This window comes from Callorhinus ursinus, unplaced genomic scaffold, assembly GCF_003265705.2.
Source record: "Callorhinus ursinus isolate GAN/ISIS: 27379988/994484 unplaced genomic scaffold, GSC_fseal_2.0 scaffold3, whole genome shotgun sequence".
Taxonomy (NCBI): Eukaryota; Metazoa; Chordata; class Mammalia; order Carnivora; family Otariidae; genus Callorhinus; species Callorhinus ursinus.
The window spans coordinates 63,600,115-63,627,281 of record NW_027397065.1 but is presented as its reverse complement, the minus strand read 5'-3'; the positions used below and the strand labels follow the sequence as shown (position 1 = coordinate 63,627,281).

The following is a 27,167-nucleotide window of genomic DNA, read 5'->3' as shown; positions in this document are numbered from 1 at the left end:
GTGCCTTGAATATTACCTGGCAGAGGGTAGGAACTCCATAAATATTGGTGTGACTGGTTGTGGAGAGCCGACGGGCAAGGCCATTGACCAAACTGTGGGTGGTGTGGTGGTGAAGGGGGGGGGGCCTTCTGGTCCAGGGCCCAACTGATCATAAATGCTTGGGCTGGCCGCCGGGGCTAGCTGTGGTCCACGGGCAAGGGAGGAAGGACAGAAGGACAGGGAGCAATAGAAATGAGTTTTTATTTGTAAAAAGTTACAAAATGATATTGTACAAAAATAAAGTCTGTAGAGAACTTTGGTTGTGTAACACAAATGACTGAGACAGATCAGAGACGTCAGAACTTCCAAAGAAGTGCACTCCTTACCAGATCAGGTGGTAATCGCAATGATACAGAAAAATCACAAACTTTACCCTTTTTGTGGATTTGGTGGAGTGATTTGCTCCGGTTAAAACTTGCTTGTGGTGTGTAGGCGGTGCTGGGAACGAGCTGTCCACATCCACGTGTCATAGAGCCCCTGCGAGCAGGGGCTCTCCATGGGAATCGGGGGCATAACTGAGGCTGACACCGGGGGACACCAGCCGCCAAATGTGCCAGGATTCTCTGAACCGGACAGATGATCCTGGGGTTACATCACACTGTGCTTCACGAATGACCAGACGGCTGGGTCTGTCACTGTTTGAAGCAGGCTGCTCTTCAGCGGGGCCCCCACTCTGGCCCCAGGAGAGGGTGGGGGGGGGTTCCTTTTCCTTTATTTCCAAATTGTGCAAGGGGAGCGGAAAAGACAGAGAGGGGCAGAATGATGGCGAACTCGAGTCTTTTGGGGCTTGGGGGAAGGGATGTCTGGTAAATGCTGCCTCTTGGCTACTTTGCAAAATTCACATGAGTGTTTGAGGGAGGCCAGTAGGTCGTTTAATTGCTAAATCTGTCATACTTTCGGGACATTAGCCACTCAGGTAGTGATAGATGATTTCCTTGATAAAAATCTCTTTTATGAAACATGCAACAAACTCTAACATAGGGCCCAGCGCCTTGAGCCTGAGTCAGCTGCCAGTCAAACCCACCTCTGGGACTCGTGCGAGGAGCTGGGTTTTCCCGTCCTACACCCCTGCCCCTCCAAAGGCTTCCATCGTACAGGTAGGGCATTCTGTGGGCAGGAGACTTGGTGTGTGCATGCGGCTAGGCCGGACATGTCTTCCTTGTCCTCCCTTCTGGGCCACCTTCTTCTGACAGGGACAGTGACTGTTGTCCCAGGGCGACAGCCAAGGGGCTCTATGGCACCCAGGTAGATCCCATTTCTGGAAGGCTGGCAACATGCTCCCTGACTGCACTGGGCGTGAGCATGTTTCTCTAGAAGATGGTGGGTGGATGGAAGGATGGAGGAAGAGTCTCCACAAGTCAGAGCAGAACCATGGCTAGCTGACAGGATTTTGATCGTACTTTTAGGTCAGCACTGAATCCGGGACTACTTACTAAAAGGGATTTACCCTTTCATATACACGGTTATGCATCTCGTGGATAGATCTGTGTGGTCGGGAGTAAGAGCTTACACGCAACGTAAAGGGAAGCGTGTGGTGAATCTGTTCGGCGGTGGAACAGCGAGCACGGGTCTTTGTGCGCCGCTCCCGAGAAGGGGGCCTGTCAGAAGCGCTCCTTCTGACGCATTCCTTTTTTCAAAAATTAAAATAGGGAAGAGGTTGAAATGGGTGGGTGGGGGGAGGGAGATTAAGGAGGGCTTTTCTTAAAAAGGTAAAGTAAGTGATTTTTGCCTAGCGAAAAACTTTAATACTTTGAAAAGCATGGACCCTTGTTCCCAATCAAAATTTCCTTTGTCACTTTTCTTTGCATTTTGCGAGCACATATACTTTGGCACCTTTGAAAAGAAACTTTAATAAATAAGGGAAAAGAAGAGCAACTCATTAGCGAACGGTAATAAATAACAATAACTTAAATCTCAATAAATATCTTCTCTATATTTCTGTATTCTGAAACAGATGCATTGCATCGAGTAGCTTCTCTGGTCACTGGTGACCATGCATAAACGGAGCTGGGGGGTATGTAACATCTGTCTCTCTGTAAACCGACAGGCCCAGCGGGTCCGCCTGCCCTGGGGGCGGCTGGGGGCCTTCCCCACTCGCTCTCCTGCAAGAATGCTGCCGAAAACCACGACTGGTTTCCTATTTCCAAGGACATCAAGGAAATACCTTCAGGTTTGTTTTTAGTCATGAGGACAGCCTTTTTGGTTCCTAGCCAGCTTCTTCCCACCCCACACACCAGGTTCCTAATCAATCACTGGCCGACCGTTCGCAAAACATGCTGGCTTTAGCAAACCTCAGCCCTCAACTTTCAAATTCAAGGGTAACGATCTCTTGTGTCTTTGCTTTTTGTGTTGTGTTGTGTTGTGTTGTTTCATTTTCTTCCTCCTTTCTGGGGTATGTCTCCGCTGAGTGACAGAAAAATAAACCTTTCTCGCTTTCTGCGGTAAAACGTCATGACAAGGAACGACACCAGGATGACCCCTTCCCGGGTGTCTCCAGACATGTGAAAATAAACCACAGGAGATACACTGGTTTGGTTTCAAGTGCATCCGCAACTTTGCCCGGGACCGGCCATGGTGGGCTGTGTCAGATGGCAGGAAACACCCAGCCAGGGACCCCAGCCCTGAGCTTCTGGTGACGTCGGCTGCCGGCCGGGAGAGTCCAGATGGCTGTTTTCTCTCCCGTCCAGTTCTCTGTAGCTGGATCTCCCTCTACCAGGCTCCCCCAACGGCTGCCTTCCTCCTCCTCCTCCTTCCTCCTCCTCCTTCCTCCTCCTCCGCCTCCTTGGTCCTCATCTTCCGATCGGGGCTAACATTCCCTGGGAACCTTGGTCCCTTCCTATGCACCGTAGTAGGAATGCAAAACATGGCAGTCTCCGGAGCCCGAGTCAGATACACGCACACCTTTTGGCGGAATGCTTCCTTAGAATGTGGTAAACCAGGTTGTCATCCAGAAACGACAGGTCGTCATCGTAGGCGATGGGTCTGCAGCAAGCCTGCCCTACTTTGTCACTCACCAGCCTCCTGGTTTTGGATAAGTTTTTTAATATCTTGTCGTACATTGTCTCGGCCGCGTCGCAGGAACCACTGCAGTACCGAAAAATCAGTTCCTCCTTGGTTTCGTAGCCCAAACCCAGGTCAGTGACGTTTAAATGTATTGCCGTTAAGACACAACCCCGGTTTCTGCCCCGCTGGCCTCGCCGCCCTTTGGCCCTGGAACTCTCCGGGCTGCCGGCTGCGGCCTGGCGATTCCGCTCCCTCCGGGGTGGCATGGCCACCTGCTTCTCAGGCGACCTTCTCAGTCTTCGGATGGTGGCTTGAATGAAATCCATGACGTCATCAAACCGATCAGAATAATCCTCTGGTGTGTTTGCTGTTCAACGAGAAAACAGAAAAGGTCACATGAGACCACAAGGACCGTCTCAGGCAGGCTTCTACTGGAAGGCGCCTCCAAAGTCAGCCTAGCGGGGACCCCCGGCGGAACCAGCAGCCTATCGACCACTGCGCTCCCCTCCCCCCCCCCCCCCCCCGGACCCCGGGGAGCAGAGGCGAAAATGCACCTACAGAAGGGAAAGTATCCAATTCAAAGAGGAGACTAGTCTGCCAGGTGACAAGACACGCTTCCTTGCAGAGAACAAGTCCTCAGAAGCGCATCCTTCGTTTGAGTACCATCTGCCATTTTTAAGTAAGTCTGTGTTGCGGTTGCTGGGAGCAGGCGGCTCCCAGATGTGAGTGTGAGTGAGAGGGTGCTGGGAGGCTCGCGGAAATACAGATTCCTGGCCCTACCCTTAGTGGGAGGTACGGGGAGCGGCCAGAGATTGTCCATTTTTAATGAATTCTGACATGACCTTGAGAAACCCTGGGTTAGAGGGTGAGAAAAGGATGATCTTGGATCGGGAAGTCTTCCAACACTGCTATTGATAGTCATCTGGACTATCGAGGTCTCTTCCCTGGAATCTCTCCCTGACTCCACACCTCTGCGCCATTGAATGGGGCCAGAAATGCTCTGGTAGAACGAATGAAAAGCTCATGACTTCATCTATATGTTAAAATTTCCTTAAAAACTCCCTGAAAAACAGCCTACTTTTCACTAACAGACGACCGCTTCCTTGGAACAGCATGACTTAAAAAAATATGGTAAACTGTAAGAAGACATTTATATGGATCAGCAAAAAATGGGATGAGATGCTGTTTGTGGAGAGAGGCCCAGCCTCTGCAGCAGGCAGCCACATGACTCCCATGGCTTTTGGCTGGCCAGAGGACGAGACATGGGCACTTTAGGGAGATCACACGGAGGAACATGGAGGCGATGCTTCTCCGAGGTTTGAGACCTTTGGGTTAGAGCAAGAAATCCCAATCCCCTGGTGTTTTCTGCTCTGTTGTAGAATTTGCTTTGGCTGATCAAGTAAGAGGTGAGGAGCTGCTTGAACAAGGTAATGCATTTCTAAAAGAAGAAAGCCATTCAAACCCCTCATGATTAGGTCCTAGGCCTTTTATGCTCCCCTCATCCCCATTTCAGGTAATTTAGCAGGTTTAGGGTTATAAGTGGCTCAGAAAAAGACACCTCAAAATAGTTGTTGGCAAGAGTGAACATGTTTTGCCAAGACTGTGGTAAAGCAGAGAGGGATTACTTTGGGCCTGACTCCTGTCGAATTGTTTTGTCATGGACTGATTGTTAAAACAAATGTCAGGTATCCTGTTGTGTAAAACAAAATCCAGCTAAGGCGACTTAACTCTATCAGCCAATCAATCTATCAATCAGTTGATAGGTCTATTGATCGACACTGATCTATCTATCTAGATTATACAGAATATATATAATATAGGATACACAGTCATGAAAAGAGTGCAGATTGTGTGGAACCCCCAGAACGCCTGATTGTCCGGTATCTAGGATTTGGCATTGCATAGTCCCGGGGCCTGGAAGTCGCGAAGCTGCTCCCACCCTGGTCTGAGCCCCATGGTCTCTGTCTGGGTTACCACAGCAGCCTCGACCCCCCTCATTCCAGCCTTACCCTCCTTCAGTCTCCTTTCCACTCAGCAGCCAGAGCGACACTCTTCAAACTGTTAATGCAGGTCATGTCCCTCTCCGCTCCAGACCCTCCAATGGCTCCCCATTTCTCTTGGAGTAACAGCCGAAGTCCACACTGGCCTAAGGCCCTACCTGACCTAGCCACCCCTTCTCCTCCAGCCTTTGTCACCTCTGGCCCTCTCTTCTACTTCCCTTCTCCCTTACTGCCTTTCCTCCAGCTTTCCGGGCCTCCTTACCTCTTCTCACACTCAGGGTTTCTCAACCTTAGCCCTACTGACATTTGGGGCAGGATCATTCTTTGCCATGGGAGGCTGTCCTCCCACACTGCAGGACGCTGAGCGGCATCCCTGGCCTCGAGCCAGGAGATGCCAGGAGTATCCCCCCAACCCTTCCCTAGACAGTGCCCAATGTCCCTGGGGGCAAAATCATCTTGGGTTGAGAACCACAGATCAGACACAATCAGGAGCTCAGGGCCTTGGTGCTGTCTGTTCCTTCTCTGCATATAATACTGTTCCTGCACAGCACCCAGTTGGCTTACTCCCACATCCCCTTCAAGTCTTCACTCAAAGGTCACCACCCCCAAGTCCTACCCTGACCTCCCCGTTTAAAATGTAATCTGTCCCCAAGCCCAAATCCAGACCCCTCTGCCTTGCTTCCCCACCCTCCACCATAATACTTCCTTCCAACATCATACTATATAACTGATTTCTTGTGCTTTTTATTTACTGTCTTCTCAACTCCAGGAGGCGCGACCTTTGCTTGGCTTGTTCACCCATGGATCCCAAGTGCTTAAAATAGGATCTGGTCCCTGGAAGCCCTTGATAAGTTTTGAATGAAATAGGGCACTTTAAAAGGGGAGAAGGAGGAGTCCTTAATTTTTCAAGGGGACACTTGGATTTCGGTTGAGAACCACACAATAATGAAATAAGCGGCTCCCAGGTAAACAGCCCACGTCGCGGGGGAAGCGGCCGTGCCCTAAGTGGCACCGTCATTTTCCAGCTGAGAGTGAAATACCCATCTTGCCAGTCTCCTGCAGCAGGCAAGAGCTCTCTCTCAATGTCCGCCTCCCTCGGGGTCTCGGAAGGGGCTCCCTCGGGGAGGACTGCTGTGGGAGGAACTCTGAGTCATTTCCTCAGAACCACTTTCTAACTGGTTCCTAACTGGACTTCCTTAAGAAATTTTCTTTTCTTCTTAAAACGCAAAAACCTTTAAATCACTCTGTTTAAAGAAATGAATGGCTTATTTTGAGGAATGAGCTGCTTATGCTATTTGTGATTTTTTTCAATAATAAGCCCTGAAGAGGAATTAGGTGTGCTCAGTTTCAAAAAACCGTGTCTTTTATAGAAATCTGAACTTCTAAAATTGATATATTAGGGGTGATTAATCAAAATACCAAAAAAGTCTTCATGTTCCCGCAAAAGACCCTTTGTGTTACGAAAGAACTCACATGAGGGGATTTCCCCCCCAACACTCTATTCAAGAATTCCTGAATAGATCAGTAACTTAAGAACCTGGGGACATAGAAAATTAAAATCAATTAAGAATCAACTGAAGATTACTCAGAAATTTTACTAAAGAGAAACATTACTAAAATTTTAACATAAACTCATGGGAAAACATTCAAGTTGTAAAAGTTCAACTTACACTGGTTTAGAGACTCTTTAATTTATGCAACAATAAATTACATACTTTTATATTACTGGAGTTATAATAACAATTTGAGTCAGTATATATGATGTTCTTATTTATTGCCTGATCCTTTCAAAGTTCCCAAAAACCGTTTTCCCTCCTTTTTATGACATTTTGACTGTGTGGCTCTGTCCATTGGTTTTGCTTGCCAGATAAAATACAGAACACCTTGTTAAAGTTGAATTTCAGATAAAATGCAAATAAATTTTTAGTCTAAGCAGTCCTAAAGGATGTTTGCGACATACTTATACTTTGTTATGAGAACGTTTAGTTCCTTTATTTTAAATTCCATTTGGCTTTTTCAGGGTGATGAGTATAGCAGTGTGAATGCACCAACCACTTATGCTTTTGGATAAGGTGGTAAGCAGATTATTAATCCTGAAATAAAAGGCTTCCAGGAACCTGGGGGGCAGTCAATAAATGCTCGATGTTAAACCAAAGGATATAGCTAATAAGTACTTTTCCTTTTGGTGGGAAAATCTGCCTCATACCTTATTGGTGATGTGGAAATATTTATCGAAGCCCCAGTTTTAGGCCCCAGGTGATTCTTAGTGAGCCCAAAGCTTTTTTTCCCCTTCCCCCTTTCCTTTTTTCTCCTTCTTGAAAAATAGAGCAAAATAATAAATATTTATTTTGCAAGTTTTACATGGATATGAATTTTGGAAACCAGAAAAGGGTAACATTATATTTTCCAAACCACAGAGCAAATAGGCCTGTCTCTTCCAACTAAATTCCTAATTCCAGGCCTTTTGATGCTGAGTTCCCTTAATTTATCAACATGAGGCATTTCGGGGCCATGAGGAGCCATTCACTTCACTGTGCTTGTTCTTAGAAATTCTGCAGAGGCCTGGAACCCGGGCCCTGGCAAACCCATAGCTGCCTGTATCTACCAAGAATTCACGGAGCTGAGGGGAAAGAAGGGGGTTAGGGTTTGGATTAGTTCCCTAAATTAAAACTTAATGGCGTATCACTTTCTTCCTCATCTTATAAAGGGCTTGGCAGAATGTCAGCTATCCAAACAGCCCTCGTGAGTACTAACTTTGATAGTAAAATACTCGCAAACCACAGAAGAGGAGCATCATTTTTAAAAAATAGGTCAGACACTTGCTCGTTTCCCAGACCCCACTTGGAGGATATGTCTTAGAAAAACATGTCCATCTAAAAGCTAAAGTTTTTGAAAAATCAAAATGTTCAAATGCATTTAAGTGATCCTTCAGGGTGCAACCAAATATTTTGGCATTATTCTCTTTAAGATATTTCAACTTTGATGTGTCCTTTGTATAAACAGTGCTATTCAAGCAAATGAAACCTTGCACTGGGGAAAAACCATTCACAGCAGAGACCTTGCCTCCCTTGATTATGGGGGGAAGACAGTAAAGTCACCTCAGGAACAAAAAACTGGGATATTGACCATTTTGTAAAGGTAACTGAGTTTTTATAGGAACAATGGTAAGGACTCAGAGTACTTGTAATAGCCCAAGTAAAAAGTACATAATTCAAACCATTCCATGCACAAAACAGTCTCCTAAATGTTAGATTTCTCTTAAGAACAGCAGAGTTTAACTCCATTTTAATCAAAGGAGTAGTATTAGGGTGTCCCCCTCCTTGCCCCAGCCAGGCTGGGGGCCTAAGCCAGCCTTCAGCCTGTCTTCAACCCAGGGCCCAAAAGGGAGGCAGCACAAGGAGAGCCCACTCCAGAGTGCAAGTGGGCTCTGAGCACAGAGGGAAGGTCTCTGAGGCTCTGAGAATTCCAGAAAAAAAAGTGTGTTGGGGGGGGGGCTGGATCCTAGTACCCACAGTAGCCCCTCTTAGAGGAAAGGTCTTCCAGGCCAGAGTCAGCCTCAAGGATGCAGGGGCCCCAGAGAAAAGGCCCGACTATTTCTTGCTCTGGGGAGCAGTAGCCGCTGTACCCCACCGGAAAGCATCCGGCTGCTTTGTACTGGGGTGAAGGGCAAGGGTTAATACACGGAGGTCCATGGGGTGAGCTACTGTGCAAGCCAAGGCCACGCAAGTGAGAGGTGCATCTGGACCCAGTGCCCAGATGGCCTTACTCCAAGTAATGCCCTATCCAGGGTGGACTACACCCTGGGGAGGGGGGCAGTGTAAGGCCATGGAAGGCTATGCTGCAGGGTGCTGAGGAGCTGGGCAGCCTGTTTTGAACCTGATATTCTTTACCTGCCTGTACCCCAGGGAAAATACAGACTACTCTGTAGACCAAGTTTGCATATGAAAAACACAAGTGCTATCTACCCACACACATGGATATGTACATACATGTGTGCACACACGTGCGCACATACATGTTTACATGAGAAGAATCAGCCTGCTTGATTGTTAGAGCTTCTCAAGAAAATTCCCGACTCATGTCATTCTTTGGAATACATTATTTTTACTTTTCAGTAAGATACAAACATGATTTTTCTTCACTAATACTGAAATATTGTAAGTATTAAAAAACTTAAAAATTCCTATTACAAAACTAAATCATTCTATGTTTAAAATAACAGCTTCCTTGAGGCACATAAAATATTACCAATATAAAGGGGGGATGGATACCTCCTTTCCTACAGCATCGAATTTAAGCCCCACAACATCCTTGCAAGGTTAACGTAGGGACTGCGTATTATCTGGACTTCACAGATCGGGAAACTGAGGCTCAGAGGAGAAGAAAAGAAAGGCCACGTGACTCATAAATGTGGACTCTGTTGGTTTCTTTTTTTATGTTGAAAAGTTTTTTTAATTAATTAATTATTTTTATTATTATGTTCAATTAGCCAGCATATAGTACATCATTAGTTTTTGATGTAGTGTTCAATGATTCATTATCTGTTGGTTTAGTTTTAAAGTTCAAACTTATTCTAGGCCTCCATGCCACCTATTTGTTTTTATTAAGTAAAAAAAAAAAAAAAAAAAAGCTTACTCCTAGGCAGCTTTTTAAGTCTCCAGGTGTGTGGTAATTTACTCAGGAACAAGTTCAAGATATGCTGATTTCACCTGTACACATTTACCAAATCCAGTGAGAAATATACTTTCTGTTGGAAAATTCAGCGTGAACTGAGTTACGTGAACTAGATTCTAAAATCAGGCTGCCTCGGGCCACAGAATACAGTAAGTTGTCTCTGGAAAGGGAAAAGCCAGGCCGTTCAGGGGCACCTCCCATGCCCTGGGTCTTGCATATCACTCTAAGGCAGATCTGGCACTTTCCCAGTTAAAACCGGAAAACCAGCAGCCAAGGGCGGTGGCAGATTCCGACAGAGAGGCCGCATCTCCGGAAGCTCCTCAAACTCACTCTGGCACCAAATGATGAGGCTCTCGCTGCAGAGCTGGAGAGAACACAGCCTAGAATTCCAGTCTGGGGTGTCTCGTGACCTTGGGCTAGTCACTTAGTGCTCCTGAGGTTGGCTGGACCTTCCCTGGGGCCCTCCCCAGTGCTAATGCCCTAAGAGGCAGGCGGGGGGGGGGGGCGGGGAGTGCTGAAAACATTCATTTTCAGTGACCTCTGTCAGGGAGAGGCCGCCTCTGGCTGATGTCTTGGCAGCATTCTGCTCAGGGCCCCATGAAACCCCACGGGAGGTATTTTAGGGCCTAGCAGTTCTCGACCTTTTCAGTTTACCTCTTGGCTCAGCGCGTTGGTTACATTTGAAATCATCACCATGGAGTGTCTCTCAACTCATCATCTTCCTCTCCCCTGTGCAGGAGAGGTGAAAAGATGTGTAGAAAGGGTGCTGAGCCTCAAAACACCCTAGGTTCTAGGGGGTTCTAGGGGGAGGCATCCTTACACCTCAGTCTCCATCTGTAAAGGAAGGGATGGCGCCCATGGCCTCTGAGAGGACATATTACACCAACATGCTGTCAGCCTTCTGTTTCCATCACCCGGAAGTTGAACGCTAAACCTGCCATTTTCTTAAAAATCTCTATTTTATCCATTTCTGTTTTCGCTGTTTCAATCATGTTTGGGTCATACCCGGCTTATGAATCCAAGGCTAGAATCACCCACTGCGACTGCTACCAAATGGATCACGGATCCAGCCCACCTTGCAAGCTGCTGACTTTTGTTCTTATTTGACCTTCAGTGACCTCCGAAATGTGTGGTGTTATTCCACAAGAAGGTTCCAGTTCTCTGAAAAATTCTAGAGTTTTGTCATATGCTACTACTTATGTGTTAATTTTGCCAATGATTTGAATTAATTAAAAATAAAAAGCCTGTAGCTCACTAAGCACCAGAATGCTGGTAGTGTCACATTATGTAACGATCATCCTTGCTTTCCTATTTTAGAGTATTCACCCAGTGTTAGACCAGCCTAGTCACTGGGTACTCTTGGGTTAACTTCAAGAGGGGTCTATGGCATCTTATCTCCTTAAGAGTAATCACCAGTTGAGGCGATTTACTAAGTCATTGTGACCACTGCCGGAGCTACCAGCTCAGTCTCCTCATGACCTGTGGTTTGTTGACAGTAAGGCATGACACGGGTTTATTTGACAAGTATTTGCATCGTAAAAACACCTGTGTTTTGTTGTTTAAAAAAAGCATTTCTGGATCCTCTCAAGGCAGAAGAAAAAGACCAACCAGGATGCACACCATTTCAGAATATAGAAAAAGGAGCCTTGGGTATACTTTCAAAAGCCACTTTACTCATCAAAATGCCATTTTATTTACCATCTCCACCTGCTTTGACCAACATCGCACACAAGTATTAGTTATACTATCTTGAATTTTTATCCTACAACTTAACTAAGAAAACCTGTCATGAGTATAATCATGAAATTATTCCAGGAAGACAAACAGCCCCAAAACCTCACTGAGGAAGAGACAGACAGTATACTCACATCAGCTTCTGATTGCCTGGCTCTGATTTCTACCTATGTGGTCCAGGCTTTCATTATAGTTATGTTAATAATTTTACGGTGATACTGCACAGCTCCCCTGGAGGGAAAAATGTCCATCCTCCTGCTTTTAAGTCACAAACACACCCCACAGGGTGTCCATTTGTTAACTAATCCACGAACACCTGGTGTGAGCTAAAAGCACTCCACGGTCAGCCGTAAAGGGCCCATGCTAACGAGCACGCACCATGAGCTTAGCTGATGCCTTTATGAAAACCTTACAGGAAGGATGAGATAGTTACCCAGTAAAATTAAGCACAAAAAGCCGCTTGGGAAAAGAATCCCTTGCGGTGTTATCAGAGGCAGGTGGGTTTTGAGGGGAAACTCCAAAAGAACCTGGAAGCAAAGGAACCTTTGCTTCTTCCCTCCCACAAAGCCCGGCCTGAGGCCGGAGGCCCCAGAATGCTCCGGGGTTCTGCCTTCTCATTCCCTCAGGCCTTCCCAGGGGCCCACTGAGCAGTGGCTGATCTGAGGGACTTGGGCAAGAAGAGGAAGGGCCAAGAGAAGATGAAAGGAAAATAAAGGGGGTAAAAGAAAGGTGTTCTCTATCATTTGAACCAGCTTCCTGTGGTCAAATGTGAGGAGGGACTTGCTACACACCCCTCCTCCCCCGGGGGAATGAATTTACTGGCATCTCAAAGACTCTTCATGGAATCGGCTACACAGACCATTCAAAAATGACTGCATTTACAAAATCCCAATGCCTGACTTTCCCTTCCTGACTTTCTGACACAGCTAGAAGAGTTTTGTAGGAGTGTCTTGGGTGGGGAGGAAGTGACCTGGTGGTGTGGTCACAAGCGTCAGTGCTGCGTGATGTGATGAGCACCGGGCGTTATACGCAATTGATAAATTATTGAACACTACATCTGAAACTAATCATGTACTATATGTGGGCTAACTGAATTCAAAACAAAACAAAACAGAGTGAGTGCTGGACTCAGGTTGCCCTTGGTCCAGAGGCTGCTGAGTTGCTTAACACTGTGAAGTCCCAATAGCCCCCTAAAATGGGGATAGTCACACATTTATCACAGTGGAAGCAAGTTTTCAGCTCAGTTGATATGGTTGTCTGTGATCATTCTTCAGGGACATCTACACGGGGGGCAGCAGTTGTGGAGGTCAACTCTGCCGGCTCTAGACAAAGCAAGAGTTCCCCAAAGGAGATGCAGACCCTGGTCCCTTGTTAGTCTAGTGTGTCCTACAGAGGAGAGGGCCGGGAGCCCCTGGTACAGCGGTCTATGGTCTGTGGGCAGAAGGAGCAGGCCTGTCTTGGGAGTTTCTGCTGCCTTGTCTGTGCGCCCTCGAAATGCCCCCAAATTAACCACACAAGCATCCACTGAGTCCACAGCCCATGAATGGTGTTTTTGGGTCCGCTATGGGTGTGGGTCGGTGTCTCCAAACTGAGCCATGTGTCCCAGCTGAAGGCATGTGAAAACTTTCTACAGGGCCTGTGGCAGGTTAGGAGACTTGGTTTCCACATGTGCTGCACCCTGAAATTGGTCAGCCTGCAAACGCACCTTTTCCCAACTCCTGGCTTACGCTCAGCCTTCCACCTCATGAGAGAGGCATGCTTGTTGCCCATCTCACTCATTTTACTGGGAGGCACTGTCCGGGGGGCAAAACCTGCAGGGGCCACGCTGGGACAACCCAGGCATGCATGGCTCTCGGGGGAAAACTGATGTCGGGGGCTCCTGACATAAGGACACGTCATCAGGAACTTCTATTCTGAGGATGTTTACCTGAATCTCATAAATGGAAGCAGTCGCACAAATCCAAATTGAAGGGCAGTCTGCAAAACAGCAGGCAAAACATCCTGAACTTTGACAACTGTCAATGTCATGGGAAGAAAAGGCTTGGCAGCTATTTTCAAGGAAAATAAAGAAACATGATCAATGGGGCGCCTGGGTGGCTCAGGTGTTAAGCGTCTGCCTTCGGCTCAGGTCATGATCCCGGGGTCCTGGGATCGAGCCCCGTGTCGGGCTCCCTGCTCTACGGGGAGTCTGCTTCTTCCTCTCCCTCTCCTCCCTGCTGGTGCTCTCTCTCACTATCTCTGTCTCTCTCTCTCAAATAAATAAATAAAATCCTTAAAAAAACCACATGATCATCAAATACAATTTGCAATTCTTGATTAAGGAAAAAAAAAACCCTATAAAACAGGACATGATTGCCACAGTTGGGAAAATCTGAATATGGATTATCTGTTGGATAACAGGATTGTTAAACTTCCTGAGACTGATAATTGAACTGTGGTTATATAAGGTAATATCCTTGTTCTTAGAAGGTACGTGCTGAAGTATTTGATGTTACGTTTGCAACTAATTCTCAAGTGGTTCGGGGGAAAAAAATGAAGCAAAATGCTAACACGAGGTCAGTCTTGGTGAAGGATACATGGGTGTTCATTGTACTATGAACTGTGTACTATGAAGTCCCATATGAATAAACCAAGATATACTGAAGTGGGTGGTTCCACATTTCATTCTGGCTGGACACTCAACGGCAAGCCTCTGTGCTTATCTGTCTGCCTGTCCATCTACCCATCCATCTATTCATCATGTAATTAGGATCCGGAAGTATGGTGGTTGTCATGGATGTATATTAACAGGTGTCTTTGAACTGGAAATGAAGTCAGATCTTTTCTGACCAAAAAGTCAATTTAGCTGCGCTGATTAGTTTGATAGTTTCCCCTGAACTGAATAAGCTAAATTTGCAGCTCCAAGATTTCACCAAAAATGTATGTGAGGCACACATACAGTTCCCCAATGGTCTGGAAATTACATCTGGTACGACTGACTATGCAACTTGTGATTCAAACATTTTAGGTATCGTCTTAGAAGTGTGCAATAAGAAGTTTTTCAACATTCTTTTGGCAGGTTCACAAACAAAAAACTTTGAAGACTTTTAAAACCATGACTTTCCACCTCCATTACCTTATTAAAGTCATGCAAAAAGTGGGTTTGCCTTCTCCTGAGCTAACTGGTAGATTCCCAATGGTGAGCCCAGCTCTGTCTGGGCAAACCCACTCCTGTCCCCACCGTGGGGGTCACTCTGGCCCGTGTGCAGTCACCCTGGGTTTCCTATGTCAATGTCCCCTTTCCTGGGGCTGAACGCGAGTGATCTGAGCACAAGTATCTCCCAGAAGGTCTCCCAAATGCTGTCAGCCTACCAAACGTATGAGCAGACCTCACCTTGTCCCCAAATGTTAGGAAGCCTCCTCCCACTGCAACAGGCATCGCTGGTATCAGTACAGAAATTTACGTTTCCCTCCTTAAAAGCTTCTGATCTGGGCTTCAAAGAAGCCACTAATAATAGGAGCCTAGGCCCACTGCCACCCAAATGGAAATGAAAAAAGGCCTGAGGGGCACCTGGGTGGCTCAGTCGTTAAGTGTCTGCCTTCGGCTCAGGTCATGATCCCAGGGTCCTGGGATTGAGCCCCACATCGGGCTCCCTGCTGAGCGGGGAGCCTGCTTCTCCCTCTCCCACTGCCAGCCGCTCCCCCTGCTTGTGCTCTCTCTCTCTGTCAAATAAATAAATAAAATCTTTTTTTTTAAAGGGGCTTAAAAATTTAATATTCCCGGGGCGCCTGGGTGGCTCAGTCGTTAAGCGTCTGCCCTCGGCTCAGGTCATGATCCCGGGGTCCTGGGATCGAGCCCCGCATCGGGCTCCCTGCTCAGCGGGAAGCCTGCTTCTCCCTCTCGCACTCCCCCTGCTTGTGTTCCCTCTCTCGCTGTCTCTCTGTCAAATAAATAAATAAAATCTTAAAAAAAAATTTAATATTCCCTACTCCTATTAGCTTGCTCTTTTGATTTTCTTGAAAATCTGCACTTCAGGGTTAGTGAATGTATTTTTAGCAAGCCAATGTTCGTGTTTTCTTAATCTACTAATATGGGAGCACACTCTGTGTAAAGCCAAGAAAGCTGTGAGGCCAGAAGTCTGAGGTCTGAACTCTGGTTTCACCACTTACTACATTTGTGACCTTGAACAATTCTCTGGGTCCCATTTCTTCATCTGTAAAATGGGGATACAAGTATTTCCTCCTGTCTAGTAGAGCTCAAACTTATTCAATTTTCAGACAAGATACAAAACTTATTCGTTAAAAACTGATTCAACCGTGTGGATAGCCAAGAGGGGCTACAACACTAATTTTAATATTGTTTTTATTTGTACTTATTCACTTCCTGGAGGATTAATAGGTTGATTCAACTGTGCCTATGTATGCCTAGAAACTTTTTAAAAACGAGGGCACAATACCTCAAAGTGAAAAATATGCCTAATGCTACGGATTCCACTCCCGAGCAGCCTGTGTCCCTGAGTAACTTCTGTGGCAAGACCGCTTTGCAGCAGGATCCCACCCACAGCCACCTGCCGGCTCGAGATTCTCCCGTGGGGCTCTACTGCCATCAAAAACAGCAAACCCCTCCTTGTCCTGGACTTTATAGCATCTCATCATCTAGGTATCACCTACGAAGATCTCCTAAATTTCACACCACTTCCCGCCACCTGTTCTCAGCACTTGGTGACCAGTCTGGCCTCCTCCTGGGATTCACCACCTGCCCCTTCCCCATATCATGGGCATAAATTTGCCCAGGCTTCTCCCTAGTCTGGAATGTGCCTTTTCCTCGTTCCCTTCCCTTCCTAATACCCATTTTTCAAGTACCAGCTCAAATCCTCACTCCTCCCTGAATCCTTTCCTGCTATGATCTCCAAATCCCAGTGACCTCATTGCTAGGAATTCTTACCATGACCTCAGCTAATATAAGCCCCTTGGTAGACATATCAATCTGCCCACCCGCCTGTCTGCCTCTCCATAGTTTACAACTAGACCATAAGCTGCTTAGTTCACGATTTTGTCTGTTTGATGCCACACAGCACCTAGCACATGAAAGATATTTAACACTTGCTTCTTGATTGAGCTCAAGTGATTAATTAAAGAATAAGTGTTTTAATTGAATGAAGGTGCTATGGACCATTAAATGCTAAACAAACAAAGATGAAAGGGATGTTGGTGGGGGGGAGGCCAGATAGCTTTTATTTTTGTATCAGTGAAAGTAGAATCTTTTAAGCATAATTCTTAAGCTGTCAGATCAGCCGAAGGTCCTAAGATCAGCCAATCCAAATTAAGCCTGAAATAGCCTCCAGACTGGGGCCAGAGTGAAATGTTGGTCTCAGATCTGAAGTGAGGAATTTATGCCTCCTGAAAGGGCCTGACATGAAATTTATTGATTTCAAGAGCCTCATCCCAAAGGGCAGAGGCCCTTTCCAAAAGCTTACATAGTTACTTTATTATAGTACTGCTCATTCACATAGTCAGTAAAGTAAGAAGAAGCAATGGGTAGAACCATCTACCTTATTTATTCCAAATTCTATATCCCATAACATTAGATTGGAAAGCTTAACATTGAACCAGCTTCTAGAAGCTTCCTTTGTTGATTAACAATGGGCTGAACATTTACTAAAGTTCACCGAAAGGGTTTTTGCTGGGTTTCTGAAACATCTCAAATTAAATTAAGCATCTTAAATATGCAGCAGGGATCACTTAAAAATACTCAATACAGGTGTCCTCCAAATCGCACCTCCCTTATCACTTACACAGAAGGGTCTGCCTACCTTAGCTCCCTTCTCCCCAGTGGGGGAAGAGGGTCTCCCTAACGTGTGCATGGGAAGCTGGTGGGAAAAATTCCACAGGAACTCTGTGGGCTCAAGAAAATGGGGAAGGGAAGGAGCTGTGGAACCTGGGAAGAGCCAGGGGGCCTGACCCGGGGAGCAGAATCCCAGGCAAGGCTGGCCTGACCAAGTGCTGACCAAATGACAGACTTGGGGGCCCAGAATAGCCTCCCCGTAAGGCCTGCATTTCTTTCACTGTCCATACTGTGTTGTGCTGCTTGAAATCCCACCATTTAGAGCAACGTCTTGGCAGAGGCTGAAGTGAAGAGGTGAGGGTGGGAAAAAGGCTCTCATCGGGCGTTGCAAGGAGGAAGATGGCCCCTCACACCTGCAGTATTTACTTATGGCGCACGGACTTTACAAAACATTATCTTATTTAGCCCCAGAGCCACCCCAGGAGACCGTTGTAATAGCGTCCCGCTTTTCCGCACGAGGAAACTGAGGTTTGAGAGATGAAGTAACAGCTTGGTTGTGTGCCAAGGCTGGGATCCAAACCCTAGTCTGATCCGATGGTGTGAACTGAACTCTTGCTTGTCAGGACTCCCTGATTTCCTGCTCTGTGCCCTCTTTCTGCAACTTGTGGGGCCTGGCACCCCAGGAAGAGGCTCTAGCCTAATGATACCATGAATTATATTTCAGTTATATTATGGTTTACACCAAGATTTGTTGTGAGCCAGCCTGGGAACCGGATAGCTTGATTTATAAGATTGTTTCCATAGGAAATTTTGTGACTTGCTACCAAACTGGGGAAATATAGTCCCATCGTATTACAATAAGTTGTGTATTACCTGTAATTATAATTTAACAAGGCTCAGTCTTTCTTCCAGCTGGCCTCTGGTCACACAAAAAGTCAGCCCAAGGCTGTTCATGATCAGTTCTGGTTTCCAGCGCTACCGAATTGTACCACACTGTACGTCTGCTAGAGGGTGTGTTCCATGCAGACAGAGACTTTTGCCTATTGTGTGTACCAAGGATTTCCCAGCACCGAGGACAGTGCCTGGCCCCTGTAGGCACACCCGAACTGTTTGTTGAATGAATACATGCTTTTAGATTGCAAATTTTAAAACCACATGCACTTTACGCTTTTGCTTGTGAAACACATTTAGAGCTGTCATCCACGGCCGAGATCTGACATATGACTACGATGAACTAACCTTTAATAAATTCAGACAGCCTTGTGCAACAGGGTCTTAGTGGCTAGTTGAAGACCTTCCTCCCATACGAAGTGTTTTCTCCTACGTAGCAAAACCAAATGCTCTGCTCTGCGCCTCAATGGTCTGGGAAACTCTGGTCCCAGTTTCAGCCGACCTGCCTGCCACAGCGGAGCTCTTGCCCTCTGGACAAGCTGCTTTACCATGAGGAGCGGAAGGGGTTAACTGCCGGTTCTACAGTGCTATGACATCTGCTAATTTCACCTTCTAGATTCCTCCTGCCTGCTCTAATCACCCTTTGGAGACGATACTGATAAAAAGCAAACTAAAAGGACGTCCTTGGATGCCCCAAAGGGAAAATCACCGGTCCTGGGGTTTAGACAAGTTCACAGTTGCCACGGGAGGCATCCACAGCCCATTCCCTTTATGGCCAGCCTGTAGGCATGCAAGCAAGCCAGTTACCCGTTCTATTTGGGCAGTTCATCCTGAAATGTGAAAATGCTAGGAAAAGAATTCTGGCCATTTCATTTACATTGGAAGCAGCAGGACACATGCCACCTCAAGGGTGAGGGTGTGCAGGCTAGCCCCCCCTGAACGGCACGGAGTGGTTAAGAGGGCAGGAAAGCGCCTTTGCTCAATCACTGAGTCACAAGCATTTGAAAAGCAGAGGGACTATTTTCAAATGCAACTTGTGACTTAATGTTTTTCTCCATAAGCTTTAACCAGTCGCCTGGTGTACGGTGCGCAAGATATAAATGTCAGCACCGTGATAGGAGCATGCTGACCCTGGTTGAGTGTTCGAAGTCTGCACACTGTCATTATTCTATCTTCCCTGTACTAACAGCTTGCTACCGAACTGAACATACCTGGAAAGAAGTCAACTTGGCTTAGAATGCCGCTCAGTTTCTCTTTGGAAATGTTTCTGTTTCAAGTGTCCTCTAGGATCTATTGGGTCTTCCCGTAGATAAAACAGAATTGGGTGTGTTCTGCTGGTTCAAATGTAAATAGAGTAGTAGGAATCTTGTCCATTGACAACTTAGCATCAGTTCTGGAAAAGGGAAGTAATCTCCCTTCTCCTACCTGTCCTTTGCACACCTTCCCCCTGCCCGAATCAGTAGGATTAATGCTACCTTGCTTGCTTTGCCACTGTTGTATCGTACATGGGGCACAGATTTTCTTGGGGTATTATCGAATCATAATGATTCAACCTTTGCACATTAGAGTTACCTGGGGACATCTAAATCTCCAAATGCCCAAGCCACACCCAAAACCCATTAAATTGGAATCTCTCAGGGTGAGGCCCAGCATCGGTATTCCATTAAAGATCCCTGGGTGATTCCAGTGAGCAGGGGGGTCTCTCCTTCTGAGTCTTTTCCCAGAGGACAGTGAGGGCAAGAACATGAAGACCAGGGGACAAAATCTCATAGCCACTGGTGTTTTGAAGTAGAAAGGCCTCCCCTTACTGCATGGTTGTAAACTGTTCACTGAGTTCTAAAGTAAGTAAGTAAGTTGTGCAAAGTCCAAATTAGTTGAAAGTGGAGCCAGAACCAGGGGCACCTGGGTGGTTCAGTTGGTTAAGCATGTGCCTGGCTCAGGTCATGATCTCAGGATCAAGCCCCGGGTTGGGCTCCTCCCTGAGTAGGGAGTCTGCTTATCCCTCTCCCTCTGCCCCTAGCCCTCTCCCCTGCTCATGCTCTCTCTCTCATAAATAAATTAAATCTTAAAAAAAAAAAAGTGGAGCCAGAACCCAGAGCCAGCATTAAATAAGCCTAGGTAGATAGGATACTAATATGCTAATTAAGTTTCCATGAATTAATCAGCTTCATAATCAGGCACAGTCATATTTCTCCTGAAGATCCTGATTAGAGAAGTACTGTCTAACACTGTGTTCCTGTTCCTCTGGCCTAGGCTGTTTGAATCAACAAAAAGTCACTTACTCAGCTCTCATGGGTACTATTCTGAAGACACTGACACTAAGGGGCATTTTAAATTTAAGTTTCTATTGAAGAAACATTTATATACACTTAGGTGGAAATTCGTGGCTGAAACCAAAGCCTTTAAAAATAAGTTTATATAGGGGCGCCTGGGTGGTTCTGTCGTTAAGTGTCTGCCTTTGGCTCAGGTCATGATCCTGGGGTCCTGGGATGGAGCCCCGCATCAGGCTCCCTGCTCAGTGGGGAAGCCTGCTTTTCCCTCTCCCACTCCCCCTGCTTGTGTTCCCTGGCTGTCTCTCTCTCTGTCAAATAAATAAATAAAATCTTAAAAAAAATAAGCTTATATAACTAATTGACAGAAACTCTTGGAACAGTTACTTTAAATTTCAAGGCATCAACCATGTTCTTTTTCTAACCTTAAGTCACTCTTGAAGTCTTAATTTGCTTAGAAAATGCACTTTTTCCTCTTTCTTGGGACTTCTGGAAGATGCTTTTATTGTTGTAATTAAGTATAGAATAAGCACATCACATTTCCTGCACTGTTTTCAGCTCAAGGCCACTAGGTTTGGGGGGCTCTTAGCAGACAGCTGACTTTCAGGACTGCTTCTGCCATGCATCTGACTTCAGTTTGTTTTAAGTGCAAAACAGCTCGAGGGAAAATGGAAGGTGGGAGTAGCTAGGGTGACATCCTGGCTACAGCTCACTACTGCTTTATTTTGGGGCTGTGTCCAATTTTCTAGTGCTACCTCTGTTACCTACATACTTCCCCAATAACCTCTAACTTGTAATGTGTGCAAATACCCTGCTCTATGCAACAGATAAACTTCTGAAGGGCCTAGGGCACATTATATCAAATCATAGTTGACATGCCCTAATAGAGTGCTATCTAAAACATTTTTGAGAGGTAAATCACAGATTTTTATTTATTTATTTATATGGTCTTTTCTTAAAAGTTAGTATTGTCAAGTGTGGAGCGAACTACAGCTTTTTTGCCTAGTCCTAGCTAGCACTTTTTCCCTTAAGTCTTTCTAGAACCGGAACTTTTCTGAACAGATTTGACACTACCCAGATGCTTGTTCTGCAAATCGAGGCCCTTCTGTGTTTTCTCTGACTCTGGCTTGGTTTTGGAAAACCTCGGCCTCTTCCCTTGCAAGGGCAGTTTAGGATGGAAATGCAATTGTTTTCAGAATTAAGCATAGCCAGGCACACCCAAACAGATAAAGGGCTTTGGAAGAACGAAAACAAGGGAGTGCGCGTCTACGATAGGAAGCAGAGAAAAGGGGACAACTGTGTGTTTTCCTACGGTGCTGGTAGTGGTGGGGAAAGTGTCTGTTCCCCGGAAAGCTAAACGGACAGCAAAAAATCTGATACCCTCTGGGCAACCAGCACGTGTCCTAGACGGACCGGGGGTCAGGGCCTGGGAGGGGGGCTTCCGCGCGGGCGTGGGAGGCCGCACCGCCGTCCCGGCTGGCTTGGGGTGCGTGCGAGCGGCGCGTAGGGGTGCGTGGGGGTCCGCCGGCGGCCCCCCACCCCGCGGGGAGGGAACGGTTCTTACAGTCACGGCTCAGCGCGAAGGGCGCGCGGCGGCGGCCGAGGGAGCGGTCTTCGGCGGGCGCCTCGGGAGGCCTCTTACCGGCGGGCAGCGGGAAGGCGGACGCGGTGTGGAGCAGCACCAGGCAGACAGCCACGACATCCCATAACTTCATCTTAGAGTCCCGTCCGGCGGCGGCACCTGCACGGGCGGGGGGGAGAGGGCCGGAGGAGGCGCGTTAGGCCGGGACGCCCAGGGCGCGGCATCCCCGCGGGTCCCGGTGCCCCCCCCCCCCCGTCACACTCGTCACCGCCCTCCTCCGGGACGGCTGCAGCCCAGCGGTTCCCTGGGCATCCCGCGCCCCCCTTCCAAGTCCCCGGCTCACTCCCCGGTCCCGGCGGCGTCCCAGGCGCGGCTGGCTCTCCGCCTCCAACCTCCAACTGCCCTTCACTTCTGCTACCGGATCCCAGGGGTCAGATTTTCCAGCGGGGCCGCTGCCCCGGCAGGTACCGACACGGCGACACCACGATACCTGGCCAACACGACGAAACCGGGACTGGCGCCCCCACCGCCCCATTCCCCGGGGGGACGAGGAGGCAGCCGTCAGCCTACATCCTCCGCCCGGGTCAGAGACCTCCCCACCTTCCGGCAGCTCCCGGACGTCCCGTGAGCCAGCCTTCCACCCAAGCAAGCGGTCAGCTTTTCATTTTACGAATACAATCAAGGACCCTTTATCCGGGGTCCCGTAGGCTGGCTGGGGCAGGCTTGGTGGCACCCCTCACCCCGCCCGCGCGCTTCATTCCTCCCACTTATTTATAGAAGTATTCTGTCGCTGAACGAGAAGTTAGTAGGGACTTGGGGACTTTGGGCCTGTGTGGGAATACCTGCGTTACGTTACTTCCCAAAGCATCAGCTCCGTTTAAAATATTACTTCCACCTCTTAAGGTTATGAACATTAAATAATGTATCAAAGACCTAGGGGAGCATAGAGTAAGCGCTTTAGCATTGCTGTTAAGTAGGGTTTGATTTGTCTTGCAAATTTTAATCCGTCATGGTATACCCGAACACCCTCTGTTTTACTTTTGCAGTTTTGCGAGATTCTGGCCCCAAATCCCTTCCCCCTTCAGAGGAGTCTCGAGCTCCCCGGGCGGGGTATCCAGGAGGATGGTACCCCGCCGCGGACGCTGCGGAGGCGCACGGGCAGGGGAGGGCTCAGACCACGAAAGGGTGCGGAGTTGGGGCTCAGTTCTCTCAGCGAGGGGGTTCCGTTTGGCTTCTCAGTCCTCAAAACCCCTAGAAAGGCGGACGACACCAGAGCAGTCGGGGGCGGGCGAGAGAAAGGCACTGTCAACTCAGGGCCAAGCCCCACCCAGTTCGCGGGTGGAGGAGACCCAGGCACTTCGGGGTGTGGGGTTTCCCAGTGTCTTCCCAATGCCCGTGTTCCAGTTTCCGAGGGAATTCTTAAGTGGAAACTACGGGATTCATGCAGTTAATTATCCCCCCTCCTCCAGATACGATTCTAAGGAAAACCTCCTTGAACTTTTTCCATGGGAGAGAGTAAGACAGGTAAACGCAAAAACTTGGGCTCGGCATCTTTTACAAGCCGAGCCCATCTTTCCCAGGTTTACCCGCCTCCCGTCCAGCAGCCCTACCCCCATCTCCACCCAGAACTCCCGCCCAGATTCCCCTGCAGGCCACCCGGGGAAGCCTTTAATTCGGCCGCCGCCTCCCATCCTTGCGGAGACGAATGCGTTTTCCAAACCTCGGGCGTCAGTTGGCTATGCCACTGTGCGCCTCGGGGTGTTTGTAGGGACTGGGAACTCCCGGCAACCTGCAGCTCCCGGCACCTCATGCCGCGCGGGCTGCTTTACAAACTCGCTAAAAAGCAAAGGCTCTAGGTTCTGGCGCCTGGGCCCAGGCAACACTGCACCCAGGCCGTGCTAAAGGAGCGCACAGGAGAGGTCTTGGGGAACGCAAGGCCCCCCCCGCCCCTTCCCCCGTTGCCAGCTCCAGGGGTGCGTGCGAAACGGCTGGCGGTCCCGCCGCGGGGTTAACGCGCCCTTCCAAATCGCCGTGCCCGCCAGCAGGAAGCGACGGAGGCACCAGATTTCCCTTCCGCATTAAGAGGGTTTTTCCTTTTTTCCCCGCTTGGCCGACGGAGAGCTTTTTAAATTGGACGTGGAGATCCTCAATTAGAAGTGTGTAGAAGCTGGCAAAAGAGGAAACAGCGAAAAAGTCGCCGCTTCGCCAGAGGGGGCTCCCAGCTCTCATTCCCGCCCGCGGCCGGGTGCACTGCAGGCCCGGAAAGCGCTCTCCCACCTCCCCCGCGACAGGGAGGGCGCATTCTTCCCTCGGAGCACCGCCGGGCCGGCCCCACTCCGACGGCTTAGTTCCCGGTATTTGCTGGGCGGAGGAAGAGGAGGTTATGGGGTGGGGGGGGGGGCTGAGCGCACACAGTGGTTGACTAGGAAGCTTTTCTCAGGGCCCATCTGGAACCTCCCCCCCCCCCCCCCCCCCCCCCCCCCCCCCACGTTTCCCGGTTTCTCTTTATCGCTTTCTCAAAGCACAGCTGCGGGACGTGTTTCTGTGCAACCCGCCGCCTTTGCTACGCGCTCGAATTGCTTAAGGCGCTGCCACGTGCGGTAAGCACGCTCTCCTCCAGAAGTCGGCTCCGCCAGGTGCCCCCGCACCCATGCTTGTACCCCACAGCCTGCTCCCCCTCTGCGCCCGCGACCAGCGCGCCCCGCAGAGCAAAAGGGGCGTGTCGCGGGCGCCCGCACCCGGCAGTCCCCAGGCCCGCCCGGGAAAGGGCGCTCTGGAGGGCCCCATTGCCCACAGAAGCCGCCGCTCGCGGTGGGGCGCTTCTGGGTTCCCAGCACCAGGGGGCACCAGAAACCATCCGAGTCCCGTAGTGCCCACGCGAACGAGACGCTGCGTCATTTTAAGTATCAAATCCGTGAACAAGCACCCCCGATCCCCCCACAATCCTCCCCCAATCCAAAATACCCCCCGAAACTTCCGGATGTGCTCACCAGCATGCCTGATTTTCAGGTTCCTACCCTCCATCCTCTCTCCCCAGTTTTTCCCTTCCCACCTCACCTGATCTGGTTTCTGGTAACCTGCTTTTAGATTCCCCCTCCCCCCAATTCCCCGCGTCACCATGACAGCTTCCCCCGGGGTGAGCGCCCCCGCCGCCAGTGCCCCCGCACCTTCCTCTGTCTGGCAGGCTGGGAGGTTTGTTTGGGCTTTGCCTTCAAGATCCAGGTCTCGGAGAGAAAAGGGAGGCGGCGTGGTGGGGACCGTGCTGTAACTCGGGGGGTTTTCTTTTGGGATAGAGAGAAGTTGCTGAAAGATGTATTGCTTTTCTTAAGTGTGCCTCGTGTCCTAGCCTGGGGGAGGCTAACTGTTGGGCCCAAGACCAGGGGAAAGAAAAAGAATGAGGGACGTTTTCTGCATGCAGTTCTGGGAAGAGGTCTCTCTGGTCAGGGGCCCGAGACCAGGTTCCAGGTCCGGGGGGCACCCGAACCCCTTGCGAGAGTGGGCTGGGGAGGGACGCTGCGGGCTCCCTGGGCACCTGACACTTGTTGAAAAGGCGGCACTGTCCCCCTACCCCGCCAAAGCGAATGTGTGGCTAAACAGTGAGGGTGAGAATTGGCCCCGGCCGGGCAGAAGCCCAGAGGCTCCCATTTAGAGGGCTTTGCAGGAAGAGGTGCGTGCGTGAAGTTGGAAGTTGCGTTTCTTCCTCGGAATACTTAAGTGTATATTCAAAATACCGTGGAAGAGTCGAGTACGCTCTAGCACACCGGCGGCAGGGGCCGGAAGAGTTGTGTTTGTCCCCGCCAATGAGCAAAAATGTTGGGAACACGGGGTTGGGCAGCCCCTACCCCCGCCCGGGGCGCGCAAGTCGGCTCTGCCGGCGGGTTTGCCATAGCCAAAACTAGGGAGGCGCCAGGAGGCTGGGGGTTCCGGTGAAAGTCCATTCCCCTCCCCAGTGAGGGTTCGTTTTCACCGGGTGGGGCTGGTAAATCAATCCACGGCGCAGTCAGGCCAGAGGTGGTGCAAGGCAGTGGTGGAGGGTGTTATTGGTGAGGTGGCACAGAGTTGCAGGAGAGAAGAGGTCATTAACGTAATCACTTCGATGGCCTAGCGGAGACATTGAAGAGTTTCAAGAACCTGCTCGAGGCGGAGACCCAAGTCCTGGACTGTCCAGGCAGCCCCTCTCCTAACCTCGACGGGCACGGTTAGTTGGGGTTGCAGGCATTAGGAAAGTGCAAGCAACCGGGTTCCGAAAAGGGTGAGGAATGTAGCTTTGCAAGACGGCGCCCGGAGGAGGCGAGCCCAGTATTTTTAGGTTCCCAGCACCTTTGCATCAGTCCCTCGCATGGTGTGCACCTTCCCTCGGAACAGACCCAATCTCAACAGTAAGTTACATGCCCGGCAATGGTATCTCTGCAGCTGTACGTCCAGAGAGGGCACTTTCTGGTCGCGGTGGGTTCAAAGATGACCCCAAACCCGCCCCGTCCCGGGACTTGACAGAAGAGCGCCCCGCCGAGCCGGGGAGGGAAACTGACCCTCTCGGACATTCCGGGGTCCACCGGCATCGGGGCACCAGGGATCCTTGCCCACGTGGAAAGGCAACCGGCGTCTCTGCAAGGCCAGCCCCTCTCGCGTCCAACTTCTCTCTCTCCTTTACCCTCCCGGTGCCTCGGTTCCATCTAGTCTTTCCTCTTTCCAATCTCACCGCCTGCCCTGGGGTCCAGCCGCGCCCCCTCTGGCTCCCGCACCCGGCAGGCCGCCGCGGCCGCCCGCGATTCAGGCGCCATCCGCCCCTTCCACCCCGGCCCGCTCTCCCACTTACCTCGGATCCGGTCTCCGCAGACCCCCGGTTGGACATTAACTCCAGGAGCCCTGAGTCCCAGCCAGGAGCCCCATCCGAGGGCCGAGGGCAGGAGCGCAGAGCCCCGCCCAACAGGTCAGGGGCACGAATTCGCAATCCTGGGGCAGCGAGGGTGCGCAGGAGGCGGTGGCCAAGACTCCAGCCGCCGCCGCCTCGAGAAGGGCGAGGGATGCCGACAGCTCCCCCGCTGATGCCCTGCACCCCCAGAAACCGAGGTCCGAGCAGCCGCCGCTGCCTTGGGTGGGGGGGCGTGACACGGCTGCGCGCGCCGCGCTCTTGGCTGGGGCTGCGCGGGCCCGGGGCGCCGCGGGCGGCTCAGCTGCGGCGGCCGCGCTCTGCGCCTTCTCCGGGCGCA

At 49.6% G+C, this 27,167-nt stretch overlaps 1 protein-coding gene across 4 annotated transcripts; it reads right to left on the bottom strand.

The window, feature by feature from the left end:
- Positions 1–262: 262 nt before the first annotated feature.
- Positions 263–26,923, bottom strand: GDNF (glial cell derived neurotrophic factor). Of its 4 annotated transcripts, none has more exons than XM_025866659.2 (3): positions 26,774–26,923; positions 21,940–22,116; positions 263–3,409 (listed from the first exon to the last, which is right to left on the bottom strand). In XM_025866659.2, the coding sequence occupies exons 2-3, from the start codon at positions 22,088–22,090 to the stop codon at positions 2,925–2,927; spliced, it is 636 nt and encodes a 211-aa protein (XP_025722444.1). In that variant the 5' UTR covers positions 22,091–22,116; positions 26,774–26,923; the 3' UTR covers positions 263–2,924. The 4 variants fall into 4 exon arrangements, with proteins under 4 accessions (XP_025722444.1, XP_073747077.1, XP_073747076.1 ...); XM_073890976.1 differs by having other exon boundaries at positions 22,018–22,116; XM_073890975.1 differs by lacking the exon at positions 26,774–26,923 and adding an exon at positions 22,301–23,046.
- Between the last annotated feature and the right edge of the window lie 244 nt (positions 26,924–27,167).